Source organism: Canis lupus, chromosome 27, assembly GCF_003254725.2.
Source record: "Canis lupus dingo isolate Sandy chromosome 27, ASM325472v2, whole genome shotgun sequence".
Lineage (NCBI taxonomy): Eukaryota > Metazoa > Chordata > Mammalia > Carnivora > Canidae > Canis > Canis lupus.
Window position 1 is genome coordinate 4,500,779 of NC_064269.1, and position 16,025 is coordinate 4,516,803.

Sequence of the window (16,025 nt, forward strand, 5' to 3'; positions counted from 1 at the left end):
TTTAAAGATTTTATTTATTTATGATAGACAGAGAGAGGGGCAGAGACACAGGCAGAGGGAGAAGCAGGCCCCATGCAGGGAGCCCGATGTGGGACTCGATCCCGGGTCCCCAGGATCATACCCTGGGTGGAAGGCGGTGCCAAACCACTGGGCCATCGGGGCTGCCCTAGGAACTTGTTTTAATGATCAAAACAAAGCTATGAAATAGGTTCTTTTATCCCCAATTTGAGGAAACTGAGGCAGATTATAACAGCTAGTATATGGTGTGAGATTCGACAGCTAGATTCTACTCGATTGCCTATATTCTTAGCCTCTTTTTTTCTCCCTTCTATATGTCACTGTGTTAGACATTTTATGAAGAACACTTGACAAACTCAGGTAGGTGATGGTATACTCCTCAGAGAGGTGACAAAATTGCCAGTAGTCACCACAATTAGAGGGAGAGCTAGAGCCTGTAAGTCCTCTTTTTACCTTTAGAACTTGTGCACATTTTGTTAGATCATACTATACTTCATGTTGTATTATTTTATTTAGTAAAAGCAAAAATGTATATGCCAGTTCATCATGGGAGAAAAATTTTTTGTGGTTAAACTTAATTCAAGGAGTAAAGATAAGAGAGAATGACACACATGATTTGCACTGTGTTATGTTGTTTATTTATGGAACATATGAAGCTATTCAGCATGCAGTAGAAATTCTGGGGCTGGAAGTTAAGCTTACAGCTTAAGATATATCTTTGGAAATTGTCTGGTGTTAAGTGATCTTTGATGAGTTGAGAGTGGCTGAGCTTACCCAAAGAGAGGAGAGAAACTGACCTTTCAGTAATGCCTAGGAACAGAGGTGAGCAGAGGGAGAGTGAAGGGATTCAGTCCAAAAATTGAAAATGATTTGAAAGATAGGAATCAGGAGAGTTCTAGTTAAGAAAAAAAGGAAAATACAATGTCAGAAATGAGAGACTAATCAACAAACAGCAACAGAGAATGATAACAAATAAGACATGGTCCTTGGATTTGATAGCAAGAGACCTTTAGGAGAGTAACATCGGTATGATGGTAGAAGTAGAAGACAGACCCAAGTGGTCAGAGGGATGAATGGAAGGTGAGAAAATGGAAACAGTGAGCACCTAGAGACTAAGGTTTGACTGTGAAGTTGGATCAAGATTGAAGTGATAGATTGAGGGGAAAAGGCTTAAGAGAAAAAAACATTATTAATCTATATATACAAATTTCAGATATGTGTACACAAACACATCAGAAATGTGAGCTTGGCGGCACCTTGGGTGGCTCAGTAGGTTAAGCATCTAATTTTTGGTATGGCTTAGGGCAAGATCTCAGGGTTGAGATCGGGCCCTGCCTGGTCAGGCTCACATGCTGGGCGTAGAGCCTGCTTAAGATTTTCTCTCTCCCCCTATCTCTCTGCCCCTCCTCCCCTCTAAGAAAAAAATATGAGCGTGTTTTTAGGTAGGGAGGGCAAGGATAGAGGCAGAGGTGAAATGAAAGTTTTGAGAAGACAGAAGGGAAAGGTTGGTAACTCAGATAGATAGTCATAACAGTTATTTTTCCCCAGACATAGGTGAAGGGAGGGAAAGATGATACTAAGTGTGCTTCCTTTTCTTTTTTTTCTGGAGTGGTAAAGTGTGAATCACTAAGGGTGAATTTTGTAAGCGCCCAGTGAAAGTGGCTCTAATTCTTTGGTGAGCAGTTTCCAGAAGTAAAATTGCTTCTCAGGATTACACAACCAACTTTTCATTACTTTGGCTCTGCATCATAGTGGTTTTTTTTAAGAGCAAAATATCCTTAAAAGGAGATTTTTAAAAAGAGACAAGATGTTATTGAAGTGATTTTTGTCTTGATGCAAACATCTACATCCTTGTTGACCCCTAGGAATTTGATCATTGTTACAATTTTCTTATTGTCTAGGATACAGATTTCTACAGAGACCTGTCTAAAACTCTTCCAAGAACACTAGCAGTGATAATTCTAACAGACTCATTAGACTTGCCTACAAACTTCTGTGTCACAGTGTTGCTGGATAATAGAGTAGTGAGCCTATTATGTACAGTATTTATATTTACTGGTTCCTTTTTTTTTTTCTCTTGAGTATATCTTTTTTTTTTAAAGATTATTTATTTATTTATTCATGAGACACACACACACAGAGAGAGAGAGAGAGAGAGGGGCAGAGACAAAGGTAGAGGGAGAAGTAGGCTCCATGCAGGGAGCCCAACGTGGGACTCGATCCCGGGTCTCCGGGATCAGGCCCTGGGCCAAAGGTGGCGCTAAACCACCAAGCCACCGGGGCTGCCCTCTTGAGTATATCTCAAAGTTTCATTAGCTAAAATTACTAATTCAAGGTTCCGAAAAGTGATATGTACTTTCTCAACAACTAGACTTAAGACTGAATAATAAGCATTCATTTTGTTGTGCTGATAGTGTTTGGATAAAATTTAAACGTTCATGCAATTTCATTCAAAACATATGCATAAAGTTCCTTCTATTTTATTCATAAAGTTCCTTCTGAAGCAAGAGGGCAAGAGGCAAAGTGGACCTGTCCCCTAATCCTAAGAATCTTTCTAACAAGGAGAATTTATAAAATTATAGTAAGATAAAGGGAGTGACCTGTGCTGATTGGGAACAGGGCTAGGGCAGTTCAGGAAAGGGTTTTTTGAGGAGAACCCTATGCCGTCTTTCCTGGAGTCTTGAAAGGTAAATAGATTGAGGAAAGATAACATTCGAGGTGGAGTGAAAAAATATATGGTGTATCAAAGGAGTAGAAACTGGTCATGGCATAATTTTGGAGATTATCTTTTCATATCAAAATTCTATAGAGTTTGGGGATCCCTGGGTGGTGCAGCGGTTTAGCGCCTGCCTTTGGCCCAGGGCGCGATCCTGGAGACCCGGGATCGAGTCCCACGTCGGGCTCCCGGTGCATGGAGACTGCTTCTCCCTCTGCCTATGTCTCTGCTTCTCTCTCTCTGTGTGTGTGACTATCATAAATAAATAAAAAATTAAAAAAAAAATTCTATAAAGTTTGGCTTCTCCCTATCAGAGAAAAAAAGTTACAAATAGGGGATCCCTGGGTGGCGCAGCGGTTTGGCGCCTGCCTTTGGCCCAGGGCCCGACCCTGGAGACCCGGGATCGAATCCCACGTCGGGCTCCCGGTGCATGGAGCCTGCTTCTCCCTCTGCCTGTGTCTCTGCCTCTCTCTCTCTCTCTCTGTGTCTATCATAAATAAAAAAAAAAAAAAAAAAAAAAGTTACAAATAAATAAAAAGAATGCTAGAATGAATCTTGTAATGCTAGATTATGTGTGTGTGTGTGTGTGTGTGTGTGGATATCTATATATATCTCTATATATTTATATATATCTCTACACCAACACAGGTATAAAGATAAATATAAAAATATAGATGTGAAAAAAAAATATAGATGTGTATTATATACATGAGTTAATACACATACATATATTCCTGGTTCTGTATTCCAAGAGAGCCTAGAAGCAGTGACATCTCAGTAGCAATGAGCACATGTAGTACCTAGATTTGGTTTCTCCAGTCTTCATCAAGGAATCAGAACTCCTTGATGAAGTGGTTGATTCCAGGGCTGAGGCCATGCAAATATGTTTGGAACATCTTATAGTGCTAAACAGCAGGACTGCTAAAAAAAAAAAAAAAAAAAAAAAATTAGTGACACATTGAATAGACACTAGAGCCAAGCTGAAAGAGCTCCAAATGACCGAAGCTGGGAACAATTTGAGCAACAAAATAAAATTAGCTTGGGAATAAAATAATCCAAGAATTACTATAACCCAGGAAATAAAATAATATCCCTGAGTCTCTCCTAATATAAATAAATGATTGAATAAACAAGAGGAAAAGGACATTTCTTCCTTATAGAAGAATTCCAATTAATAAATGCAAAAGGAATGAGGGCAACAGAAAATCGCCATTGGAACACAGCAATAATAATTAATGAAGGCAAGATAGGCCATGAATGCTAAAATTAATGAGTAAAAGTTTAAGAAGGAATAGGAATAAAATATCTCCCCCAAAACATTTATGAATTATAGAGGCAAGCATAGTAGCAAATGATCAAGGTTAACATCACCAATAATAACACATCAACATCTTGTGCCTTCTGATAGGAGGATACACTGAGGATGAAGCCACGTGAGTTCTGTGGTATTCTTCCCAAAATTCTATAACTTCGATCTAATCTGAGAAAACATCATATTTTAAAAAGGAAAAACCTTTTTTTTTAAGAGTTATGAGATGTCCCAAGTTCATCAGGTATATTTGTCCCACCCCAGTTCAACTACTTCTTCAAAGAGCCCTGGTTCTTTTTATTGGAAAAAACAAGAAACTCAAATTGAGGGGCATTCTACAGAATACCTGACCAGTACTCTTCAAAAATGTCATAGTTGGGATGCCTGGATGGCTCAGTGGTTAAGCGTCTGCCTTTGGGTCAGGTCGTGATCTTGGGGTCCTGGGATTGAGTCCCATATCAGGCTCCCCAGAGGGAGCCTGCTTCTCCCTCTACCATGTCTTTCCCCCTCTGTCTCTGTCTCGCATGAATAAATAAATTAAAAATCTTAAAAAAAAAAAAAAAAGTGTCATGGTCATGAAAGACCAAAACAGAGGAACTGTCAAAGAGATTGGAAGAGATTTAAGAAGACATGACTATTAAATGTAGTGTAGGCTCCTGGAACAAAAAGAAGACTTTAGTGGAAATTCTTAATTTGAATAATTGTCCCGTGGTAATATAAGACAGAGCTAGGTGGAAGTTGCATGGGAACTTCTGTGTATCTTTGCAACTCTCGTGTAAATCTAAAAATTGTAAATTAAAAAAGCTATTAACGGGATCCCTGGGTGGTGCAGCGGTTTGGCGCCTGCCTTTGGCCCAGAGCGCGATCCTGGAGACCCGGGATCGAATCCCACATCAGGCTCCCGGTGCATGGAGCCTGCATCTCCCTCTGCCTGTGTCTCTGCCTCTCTCTCTCTCTCTCTCTCTCTGTGACTATCATAAATAAATAAAAATTAAAAAAAAAAAAACTATTAACTTTCAAAACCTTTTTCAAGTATGTGAATTTAGTCACTATTTTTGTAAAAAATAAGAAATTTTAGAAATAAATGTAGGGGTGCCTGGGTGGCTCAGTTGATTAACCATCTGACTCTTAACTCAGGTCTTGATCTCAGGATCATGCATTCAAACCCCACTTTGGGCTCCATACTAGGCATGGAGCTAAGAAAGAAGGGAAGAAAGAAAAAGAAAGGGAAGGAAGGAGTAAGTTTATATCATTATGTGGGAACAAATTTCAAGTTGCTTTTGTTTAAAATTTCCCTTTGCACCCTGAAGTTCTTTTAGGTTGGTCTTTTCCTTTTAACTAGTTGTTCCCTGATGTTCAAATCAGAAGAGTTCTTGATTAAACAAGAAAGAAAAAAAACTTTAGAACTCTACAGTCTGTTTCTAAAAATAACATTTTCTTTTAACGAATGAGTTTGTACTTTGTTCTCTCTAATTTTTTTTAGTCTGTGTTCAGGCAACTATGCCTCTTGCACAAGTAACTATCTCCTGAGGGAAGGGGAGAGAGAGAGTGAGAGGAGAGAGAAAGATATGATGAGATTAGGAGATTAGATTTATAAGAACAGGATTGTGTTAGTGGCAGCTCATTTGCTTTAGTCTCAGCCTGAATTCTGCAAGACAGTTTGCTTAGTTAGGTGAAGTCTGTAAATGCATTTATTAAAGTAGGTTTCCTGGAGCAGCTACAGGCCTCACCCTCAGCAGGAGCTCAAGGAAGCAGATACCTGGGACCCAATTTTCCAATGAGTCATTGCCCAACCCTTAAACTTTTAAAGGACCTTTGTTCAAGGTTTTATCTCCAGGCTACTGCTCACCCATAGGACATTTAGCTATCCTACCTCAAGCTACCAGGTGTGATAAAAGAACTTTGAACAGGGAATTAGAACTCTGGCTCTCATACTAACTAGTTGGTGAGTTGGGGAAAATTATTGGACCATAGGTCAATTCTCTTACTGTAAGAGGGGGGACTTGGCTACTTGATTTCTTTTTTTTTTTTTTTTTTAAGATTTATTTATTTATTTATTTATTTATTTATTTATTTATTTATGATAGACATAGAGAGAGAGGCAGAGACACAGGAGGAGGGAGAAGCAGGCTCCATGCAGGGAGCCCGATGTGGGACTCGATCCTGGGACTCCAGGATCATCCCCTGGGCCAAAGGCAGGCGCTAAACCACTGAGCCACCCAGGGATCCGGCTACTTGGTTTCTAAGGTTCCCTCCTTTTTTTTTTTTTTTTCTAAGATTCCCTCTTGATGTTAAAATCTGTCCTATGTATCTAAAACTGAAGACATCTTCCTTCTTAGGAAACAGTTACCCTTTCTATGTATCCCATTATTGTTCTTTATACCACTGTCCTTGCAGTCTCTTAGGCTAAAGTCTTAAGAGTTATTTTTGTTATATCCATTTCCTTTAACTCTTCCACACAATTGACAACCAATCCAGCAATTTCTTCCATCACAGTTGAAGTGACAGTAGAATGCATTTGATCTAAGAGGTTGGGTTTTGGTGTCTGAACACTGATTTCTGTGTGGGCCATATATTAGCCATATGACCTCTGACAAATTACTCAACCTCAATGGACCATTTTTTTCTTTTTTTATGGAAATAACACTGTCTCCAGGGTTGTAAGGATTAAGTGAGTTAGTAAATGTCCAATAAGTGATAGTGCCTTTTATTATTTGTACATAACAATGCAATGGATTGGATCTTGAAGTCAAATGGGCCTCTGGAAAAAAATATTCAAAGATATTGCAGCCCAAACTGAATACTTCCTTCTAGATATGTCTTTCCAGTACATGCCCTTCTCACTTTTTTTTTTTTTTTTTTTTGAGAGAAGGAGGGTGGAGAGAGAGAGAGAGAATCGTAAACAGGCTCCACAGTTTGCTCACAGAGCCAATGTGGGGCTTCATGTCACAACCTTGAGCTGAAATCAAAAGTTGGACGCCTAACTGAGCTACCCAGGCACCTCCATTTTTTCCCCTTCTCATTCTTAACAAGATTTCTAGGATTAAGGAAGTTGTCCTAAAGTCTGAGAATGAGATTCCTATCTAAGAGAGTGTCGGTAAGTAGAGAGAGCTATCACACCTTTAATTCAAGCCCACGAAAGTCAAAATATTCACAATGGAGAGTATTTCAAGCAGGCCCAGTATAACTCTAAGTTTCATTGAAACAACAAATGGTTATCCCTGATGCTGACCATTCTAGGAAGATCACTGCACTATATTCTTACTGAAAGATAATTTGTATGGGTTTGCAGCTAGGTGATTCAAAATTTTTGTTATCCAATTTTCCACCTTGGCTAAAAGTGATGATTTTAATCATTATTCTTTACTTGTAGTGGAAAGAAAATGGATTTTGGAAATCAAAGAGAATATGGATTTGAATCCCATTTCTGCTACTTTATAACTAAGAGATCATTGTAAAGTTATTTAATACCTGTGAATTTTAGTTTTTCATCATAAATATAAGACAATAAAACCAATCTTGTTAAGTGGTTTTGGGAATTAGATATGTACTTTACATAAGTAGGTGTTGTAAAATGTTCATTTCTTTCTAAGAGTCTAAGATTTTTAACCTTAGCCTTGAATTTTTAGCTTCCTATGGTGTATCACTAGGATTTTTCTTGTGGATGTGTATATTTTAACATGTGTAAAGCAAAACTCATCATTCTCCCACTTCTTCCCCTATTTACTGTTAATGACATCAACAATTTTCTAATCATTTAAGTTTGATGATGCCAGTGTTGATTCCTTCTCTATCCCTAAGTCCATTTTATTCTAAGAACTGTGATTACCTCTCACTTTGACAGTTTTAGGATCTTTTTGACAAGTAAATTAGACTCCAATCTTTTCCCTTCTTATCAAGGTATACACTGCTGCAGAATTAGCTTTTAAAACATGCTTCCTGGAGTGCCTGGGTGGCTTAGTCAGTTGAGCATCTGCCTTTGCCTTTAGCTCAGGTCATGGTCCCAGGGTCCTGGGATGGAGCCCTGCATCAGGCTCCCTGCTCAGTGGAGAGTGTGCTTCTCCCTCTGCCACTCCCCGACTGCTTGTGCTTGCTCGCGCTCGCGCTCGCTCTCTCTCAAATAAATAAAATCTTAAAAATAATAAAAATAAAGGAGGGCATGTGATGTGATGAGCACTGGGTGTTATAGCTTGGTAAATTATTTTTATAAATAAAAATAAAATAAATAAAAATAAATCTTAAAAATACAACGTGCTTCACATTATGTTACTTGCTGTTTCAGAAGCTTTCATGTTCCACCATACAGACTATAAGTGATCCACTACAAAGCTCTTATCTTACAGTTGTGGGTATTGGGCTCACAGAAATTATTTTTTTTATTTGCCGTGAAAGTCACATTTGTGCTAGGGAGTGGCATGTTAAGACAAGTCCTTATCTCTGCTCACTCACAGACTAGTTCTTTCCATCCCTTAACATCATTTTCAAGGCTTTTCTCATTCTGGCCCCATTCTTTCTCTACCTTACCTTCAACTACTCTTATACCTACTACTCTTGTACCTTCAACTCCATTGAAGTATTCTATGCTATTTCAACTCCCTAATAGTGTAATGCTGTTCTCCCTACCTGAGATGCACTTTCTTGCTCTTGCCCTCAGTTGATGAAATTCTGCCCATCTGTAAATCCCAAGTCAATCTGATGCCTCTTCCCTTCCCTCTCATCAAGCCGGAAAATCAGATCCCTTACTCCTAGACCTTGCATTACCTCTAACCACATTTTGCTTTGTAATAGAATTATTTGTGTGCATCCCAGGAAGCCAACAGATTTTTAATAAATATTTTTATTCAATTTATTAGAGAGAGAAAGCATGAACAGGGGGAGGGGAAGAGGAAGAGGGAGAAGCAGACTCTCTGCTGGGCAGGGAACGCATTCCAAGCAAATAGATTTTACACTCTATTTGGGCAAGGCCCTCTCCCTACACACTATAGAAAGTAGCTAGTTACTCAGTAACCTGATACCAGAGTCTATCAAAAATCATGTACTGATTCTTACCTGTATCTGTTTCATAGGGTGCTAATCACATTGTTAAGAAATTAACAGTAGTGCTTCTGTAAAGAGAAATGTGGTCAGGGTGTGAGCTACCTCATTCCTCAAGTAGAAAGCATGCTTATCCTAGCCTTATACCAAGATAGATATTCTGACTTTTCTTGGATTTCTGGCCAGGATTAATCAAAACCATGGAATTAGGCCTGGGAATTAAACTCTTTTTTTTTTTTTTTTTAACCACACTCAGTCCCTCAAATAATGAATGATTTTTCCTTTTTATAAATACATTTGAGAACATATCTTATATATTTTTTCTTTGATCCAGACTGATTGCTATAAGAACACTGACAACATTTATACCAACACCTACATTGGAAGTATAGTTGTACAAAACAGTGCCTTAGTATTGTTTAGTATTTTCTAAACTTGGCCCAAGGGTCGTTATTGTGGTTTTACATGACTAACTTTAACTGAATTGTTGCTTCTGTGTCTTTTTCTTTTTAAATTTTTTTATTTATTTATTCATGAGAGAGAGAGAGAGAGAATGAGAGAGAGAGGCAAAGACAGGAGCAGGCTCCATGCAGGGAGCCCGACATGACACTCCATCCCAGGTCTCCAGGATCAGGCCCTGGGCTGAAGGCCGTGCTAAACCGCTGAGCCCTTGTGTCTTTTTCTTATTAGAATAATGGCTGACCTTGTTTGGTGGGTCAGATGCAAACTGGATAGCAGATAGACAAATATATATTATTTGATTCATTCTAGTGCACTTCAAAGAACATGTGTAGAGGAACACATGGGTGGCTCAGTCAGTTGAGCGTCCAACTCTTGATTTTGGCTTAGGTCATGATCTCAGGGTTATAAGATTGAGCCCCTCATCAGGCTCTGCAGTCAGCATGGAGTCTACTTGAGATTCTTTTTCTCTCTCTGCCTCTGCCCCACCTCTGCTTGCGCGCACACACACACACACACACATAAACACATTCTCTCTCTCTCTCAAAAACAAAAAAAAAAACCTGTGTAGAATTAAGATTATTTTATCCAGGAAGAGAGATAGTATTAAAAAAACATTTATTACTTATTCTGTATCAGAGTATTTTCTTCTTTATCTTATTTATTCCTCATAAGGATATTATGAAGGAAGTATTATTAGTATGGGGGAGAAATCTAACTCCCACTTAGATGCATCTAACATCAGAGCTCCTTTAAAAAAAAAAAAGATTTATTTATTCATGAAACAGAGACAGAGACAGACAGAGACAGAGACAGAAGCAGGCTCCATGCAGGGAGCCTGATGTGGGACTCGATCCCAGGGCTCTAGGATCCTGCCCTGGGCCAAAGGCAGGAGTCCAATCACTGAGCCACCTAGGCATCCCAAACGCCAGACCTCCTTACCATGAGGGTTCTATGTTACCTTCCAACATGGGGATTAAAACAAACAAGTAAACAAAAACAATAAAATTAGCATTGTTTTCAGGCAATGCTTTAGTGGAAAGAACAAGTACTACATGTGGAAAAGTAGCGTGGTCTTCTAAGGTTGCTTGTTAACTCACTTTGCCTAACAGGACTCTTAGTGTGAAATGGCAGCCCATGTTGCTTGGTTAAGCACACTGTGTGTTCCGTTGTTGTCAAAGTTGTTAGAAGCAGTACCTGATGAACCATACTTTGTGCCAGATCGGTTATGCTCTGTGGTTGTCAGGAGACATACAAGCAGTATTTTTCACTCTTCAAATAAGGAAACTATTGGCTCATTTCTAATCTTACCTCTTCTGGACAAAGGTTGGAACTCCTTTGGAATTACTAGGGCAAAAACTCCTTTGTTAATTTCTGGAGACAAAACCCAAAAAATCCAGATTAATGGGTAGGGACTAGATGATTTCAGGGGCATGGCTTTATGTATTCTTTGACTCGAAGGGATTTTAGAAAAGAATTTCAGAATAGAGGTTTTGTCCCCTGAATATAAAATGCAGTATACTGGGGTTCCTGGGTGGCTCAATTAAGTGTCTGCCTTCGGCTCAGTTTATGATCCCAGGGTCCTGGAATCAAGCCCTGCATCTGGCTCCCTGCTCAGCACAGAGTCTGCTTTTCCCTCTCCCTTTCCCTCTGATCCTCTCCGCAGCTGTACTCTTGCTCTTTCTCATTGTCTCTCTCTCAGATGAATAAATTAAAAATCTTTTTTAAAAAGCGTATTATAACAAAAGCCAATTCTAATATATCATTCTTAAAATGTTCTTAATACTATTATAACATACTTAGTATTTTAAATATATTATCTCCTTAAATCCATATCAAAACATTCTATAATGGTAGGTAGTCTCATTTTTCAGTTGAAGAAAACTAAAACTGAAAGATTATATAGTTTGTTCAAGGTAACAAAAGTTATGATTTCAAGTAAAGTCTGTCTTGACTTAAATAAAATCCTTGCTCTTTATATCTTCCTATACTGTCTCCCCAGCTCTTTCTCCAAACCAAATGGTCAGTGCTACAGAGTTTGGGAAGAGAGCAGCCAAAAGAAAGTTGGATGTAGGTAGAACTTAATTTGGACCTGAATCTACAGAGATGCCAATTGTACTTCCCCTGGGATGTAACTCAGAATGGAACATTTCACTCCAAATGTGAGTTTGGAACAGACTTAAGTTCAAGGGAAGGCCAATTGATGTTTGCACAGTGAGGTCAGTCATAAGATGATGGAACTGGAAGGGACTTTAGAGATCATCTGGTCTAACCTTCTCATTTTACAGGAAACTACAACCCAGATATTGAATCATTTGACCAAGGTTCCAGTTTTTGAGAGAACAGGTAGAGGAGTGTGGTTCTGCTGGCCTAGGGCTTTCTACTCTCTCCTGGCACAGCACTGCCAGTCCCCGGATGCTGGAGAATCTTCTGATTCTAATATTCTGACTTTCTTTATTGCATAGGTATTTTGGTATCTGTAGACAAGATGGAATCGACTCCATTTAACAGACGGCAATGGACTTCAGTATCATTGAGGGTAACAGCCAGAGAACTTTCTCTTGTCAACAAGAATAAGTCATCGGCTATTGTGGAAATATTCTCCAAGTAAGTGCTGATCCTGGTCCAAAAGGACCATCTGTCTTGAACAAATATTACCACCTGTCAGGGAAATCAGTAAAGGAATTACATGGTGTAAAATGGCTTTATTGAGCACCTTCTCAAATTTGAGCACCATACAAGGCACTGTGAAGAAGGATGAAGATAAATCAGGAGACACATTCTCTATCCGGGAATTTTTGTTTAGTTGGGGAAAGAAAAAGTTACAAACAGAAAAGATAATTATAAAACATGTATCATTAAGCAAGTCCAAAATGAATGGGAATAAGGGCTAGAAACAGAGTAAGAGAGAGAAAATGACCAGTATGGGTAGAAGCTAGTCAGGAAGGCTTTCCAATTGAGAGGAGTTTAGAGGTAAGTTTTGATTTAGTCGAAGGGAGTGTTAGGCATACTCTGTATCTGCATTATCCAATATTGTAGCCACTACATATGTGCCTATTTAAATTAATTAAAATTAAATAATATTTAAAATTCCATTCATCAGCTGCATTAGCCACATTTTGTGGCTCCCATATTGAAGATCACAGAAATATTTCATCATTGCATAACATTCTGTTGAACAGTGCAAACTATGTGGGCAAACTATGAACTGCTGGCTGCCTGTTTTAGTAAATAAAAGTTTACTGGAACATGGCCATATCCATCTGTGCATTGTCTATGGCTGCTTTGATGCTACAGCAGCAGAATTGCAGCAGAGACCATATGGCCTCCAAGTCTAAAATATTTATTATCTGCTCTTTTAAGAAAAAGTTTGCTGACTCCCTGCTTTGGACCATGAGTTCTTTGATATGAAGGCCCCTTTCTTGCCTATTTTATATGCCTAGTGTACAGCGCAGTGACTGGAACACAGTAGGCATTCAACTGATGTTGAAGGGATGGTTTATATAAATAATATACCAGAGATGGCAAGCATTGACTTCACTCAAATAGATGCCATACTGGGGAAGAGCTTAGGACAGGTGGTAGGTTTACATCACTAGGAGAGTTTATTAAGTAATAGGAAGCTATTATACCTTTAAGAGAAAAAAGATGGTCAAGATTTGAAGAAAATGATCCTGGGACCTGTATCTAGGATACAGCTAAATACCTAAATAGGAGGTTTCTGTAATCTACAATGTCACCTTTACTTCAATAACAAATCCATCACAGACTTACTCTGTGGAAAACATTGCCCTTCCAATCTGTTAACCTTGGTTACTGCTTAAGATAGAGTGAAGGTGGAAGGAGATTGCATAGCCCTTTTACCTTCCACATTATGCATTTTGTATTACTGTAATTTTATAGCAAATATGTATTGTTCTTCTCAAAACAAAATCAGTAGAGCTATTTCAGAAAAAAGGGATAGAGATCTTAAGATTTAATCCCTGCCCTCAAGGAAATTAATAAGTTAGTAGAGTTTACATAGTAGACGAAGTCCCTAACTTCCTTCATCTTAAGAATCAAGTGAGGTACCTGTTAATAATATGGTGTTCTAGTTATCTATTTCTGCATAGGGAAAAAATATCCCCCAAATTTAGTGGCTTGAAATACTAACATTTATGGGTGCCTGTGTGGCTCAGTTGGTTAAGTGTCTGCCTTCCACTCAGGTCATGATCTCGGGATCCTGAGATGGAACCCTGCATCAGTCTCCCTGCTTGGCATGGAGTTTGCTTCTCCCTCTGCCCCTACATCCCGCTTGTGCTCGCTTGCTTGCTCTCTGTCAAATAAATAAATTAAGTCTTTATTAAAAAATAAAAAAAAGAAATACATTTATTTTGCTTGAGAATCTCCAATTTGGGTAGGGCTTGCCTCTACTTCTTAGCATCAGCCATGGTGGCTCATAGACAGGGCCTATAGTCATCTAAAGGGTCGCTCGCAAGTTGAGTCATTACTGCTGGTAGTCACCTGGGATCTCAGCTGGGGTCCTGGTCAGGATACCTCTTCACATGGCTTTTCCGTGTGGCTGCTTGGCTTAGTTGGCTGGGTTCCTAGGGCAAGCATCCAGAGACCAAGGGAGGGAGTGAACAGAGGAAGAAGGGAGTCAGGGTCAGGGGTCATGTGGCCTTTTATGACAAATCCTCAGAAGTTACACAGAATCACTTTTGCCACATTGTCTTCATTGGAAGCCAGTCCCTAAGACTGGCTCAGATTCAGAGGGAGGGGAATTTTTTTTTTTTAAGATTTTATTTTTTTATTCATAGACACAGAGGGGCAGAGACACAGACAGAGGGAGAAGCAGGCTCCACACAGGGAGCCCGACGTGGGACTCGATCCTGGGTCTCCAGGATCACACCCCAGGCTGCAGGCGGCACCAAACCACTGCGCCACCGGGGCTGCCCAGGGAGGGGAATTTGATTCTACTTTTGATGGGAAGAATGTCAAAGATTTTTTGGACGTGTTTTAAAACCATCTTATATGGCTTCCCAGTGCCCTCCACTAAAGATTCTCATTCCACCTGTTTGGGATGGGGCCTATGATTTTGTATTTTTGACAAGTATTCCAGGTGAATTTTACCTTCAGGGCAGTTTAGGAAGCACACTGGTAGTGTAAGAGATGGACTTGTGAACTTGCAGCCATGAACTTGAACATAAAGCAGAATGAATACAGTTTCTGATAGGTTCAAATAGAGGATCATGGAAACTGACCATGAATAAAGGGAACAGGAAAGCAAGCAGTCCGGCATGGAGAAATACCAAAGGGAGAAGCAACTTGTACAGTTTGGTGTAGGCCAGGTTATAGAAAGCCTTGAATGCTATATTAAGTTTAAGATTTAGTTAGATAAACAATGGAAACAGTTGAAGGTTTTCATGCAGAGAATGACATGATCAGACTTGTATTTTAGAAAGATGTTTCTGGCAACAGGATAAAAGGTAGACTGGAAAGGTGTGAGACAAGCTGTAAGGCTCTCTTGAAAACCCAAGTGAAAGCTGTGGAGGGTGGAGGGCAGCAGGGATGGAAAGGAAGACAAAGAATTGAGACATTGTTGAGATGTGATTAATGGAAGTTGGAAACTCCCTGTTCTGCAGAGAAACTTCTCCACATTCTTACCCTTCTCACCCTCTCTAGCCCCACCTCTTTAGCTGAACTTGGCTTTTCCTCCACTTGCATTCTGTCTCTGAGCAGTGGCTGCCTCTTTCTGCACATGCTTGCCTGAAATATCCTGGGGTTGGGAGTCAGGGTTCTTGCTCTCCTACATCTCTCCTACTGGTTCCCATCCATCATGTTTCACTCTTTGTTCTGCAGTTCTAACCCTGTGATTTGAGGCTCACATCTCACTGTGCTATCTTTATCCTCCCCTTCATTGCAGTGGTGTGCCAGCCAGCTGGCCAAACTGATCACCTTCACTGGGGACACTGGCTTGCCCCTTCATCATCTTCTCAGTAAGGGTGCTACAGGCGTTTTCGATGAAACAGACCTTCCTTCTGCGGGCTGGCCATCATCTTGCCTTTCTCCAAATGCTAGTAGTACCCCCATGATGTTGTAGCATCCAAAAAAGAAAAATGGGGCAGAAGGGAAACCCCAATAAGAGTCCCTCACACATTTCCAAATGTCCCCCAGGGTGAGTAGTGCCCCGGGTGAAGAACCACTGGACGTGTCTCATACTCTGGCCTCTTCATTTCTTGATCTTCCCTACTTCTTCAATCCGCACATTGTCTCCCATGGGCCTGCATCCAATCCCAGACTTATCATCACACAGAATCTATCTCTGGAACGTGCATTTGGAAAACTCTGTCTGGGGTGGAGTCTCCTGTCCTAATGCTATTCCATTCTTTTATTTGCACTGATGGCTGCTTTTGGGCCAAAACAGGACACCCAGACCCTGGATGTTGGTCTCCTTCCTGGCTTCACATCCTTGCCTGCCTACCTGTCTACCTCACTTCAGAGAAACTC

The 16,025-nt window shown here is 39.9% G+C and overlaps 1 protein-coding gene across 6 annotated transcripts in view; it reads left to right on the forward strand.

Annotated features, from left to right (window-relative positions):
* LIMA1 (LIM domain and actin binding 1) overlaps positions 1–16,025 on the forward strand; it is an 88,670-nt gene that overhangs the window by 19,063 nt on the left and 53,582 nt on the right. For 4 of the 6 annotated variants that reach the window (XM_025477597.3, XM_025477599.3, XM_025477601.3 and 1 more), the window contains exon 2: positions 12,002–12,143. In XM_025477597.3, the coding sequence (XP_025333382.1) occupies positions 12,025–12,143 (119 nt within the window). In that variant the 5' untranslated portion in view covers positions 12,002–12,024. Of the gene's footprint in view, positions 1–10,756; positions 10,863–12,001; positions 12,144–16,025 lie in introns of those variants that run through there. The other 2 variants (XM_025477603.3, XM_025477598.3) reach the window with 2 other exon arrangements.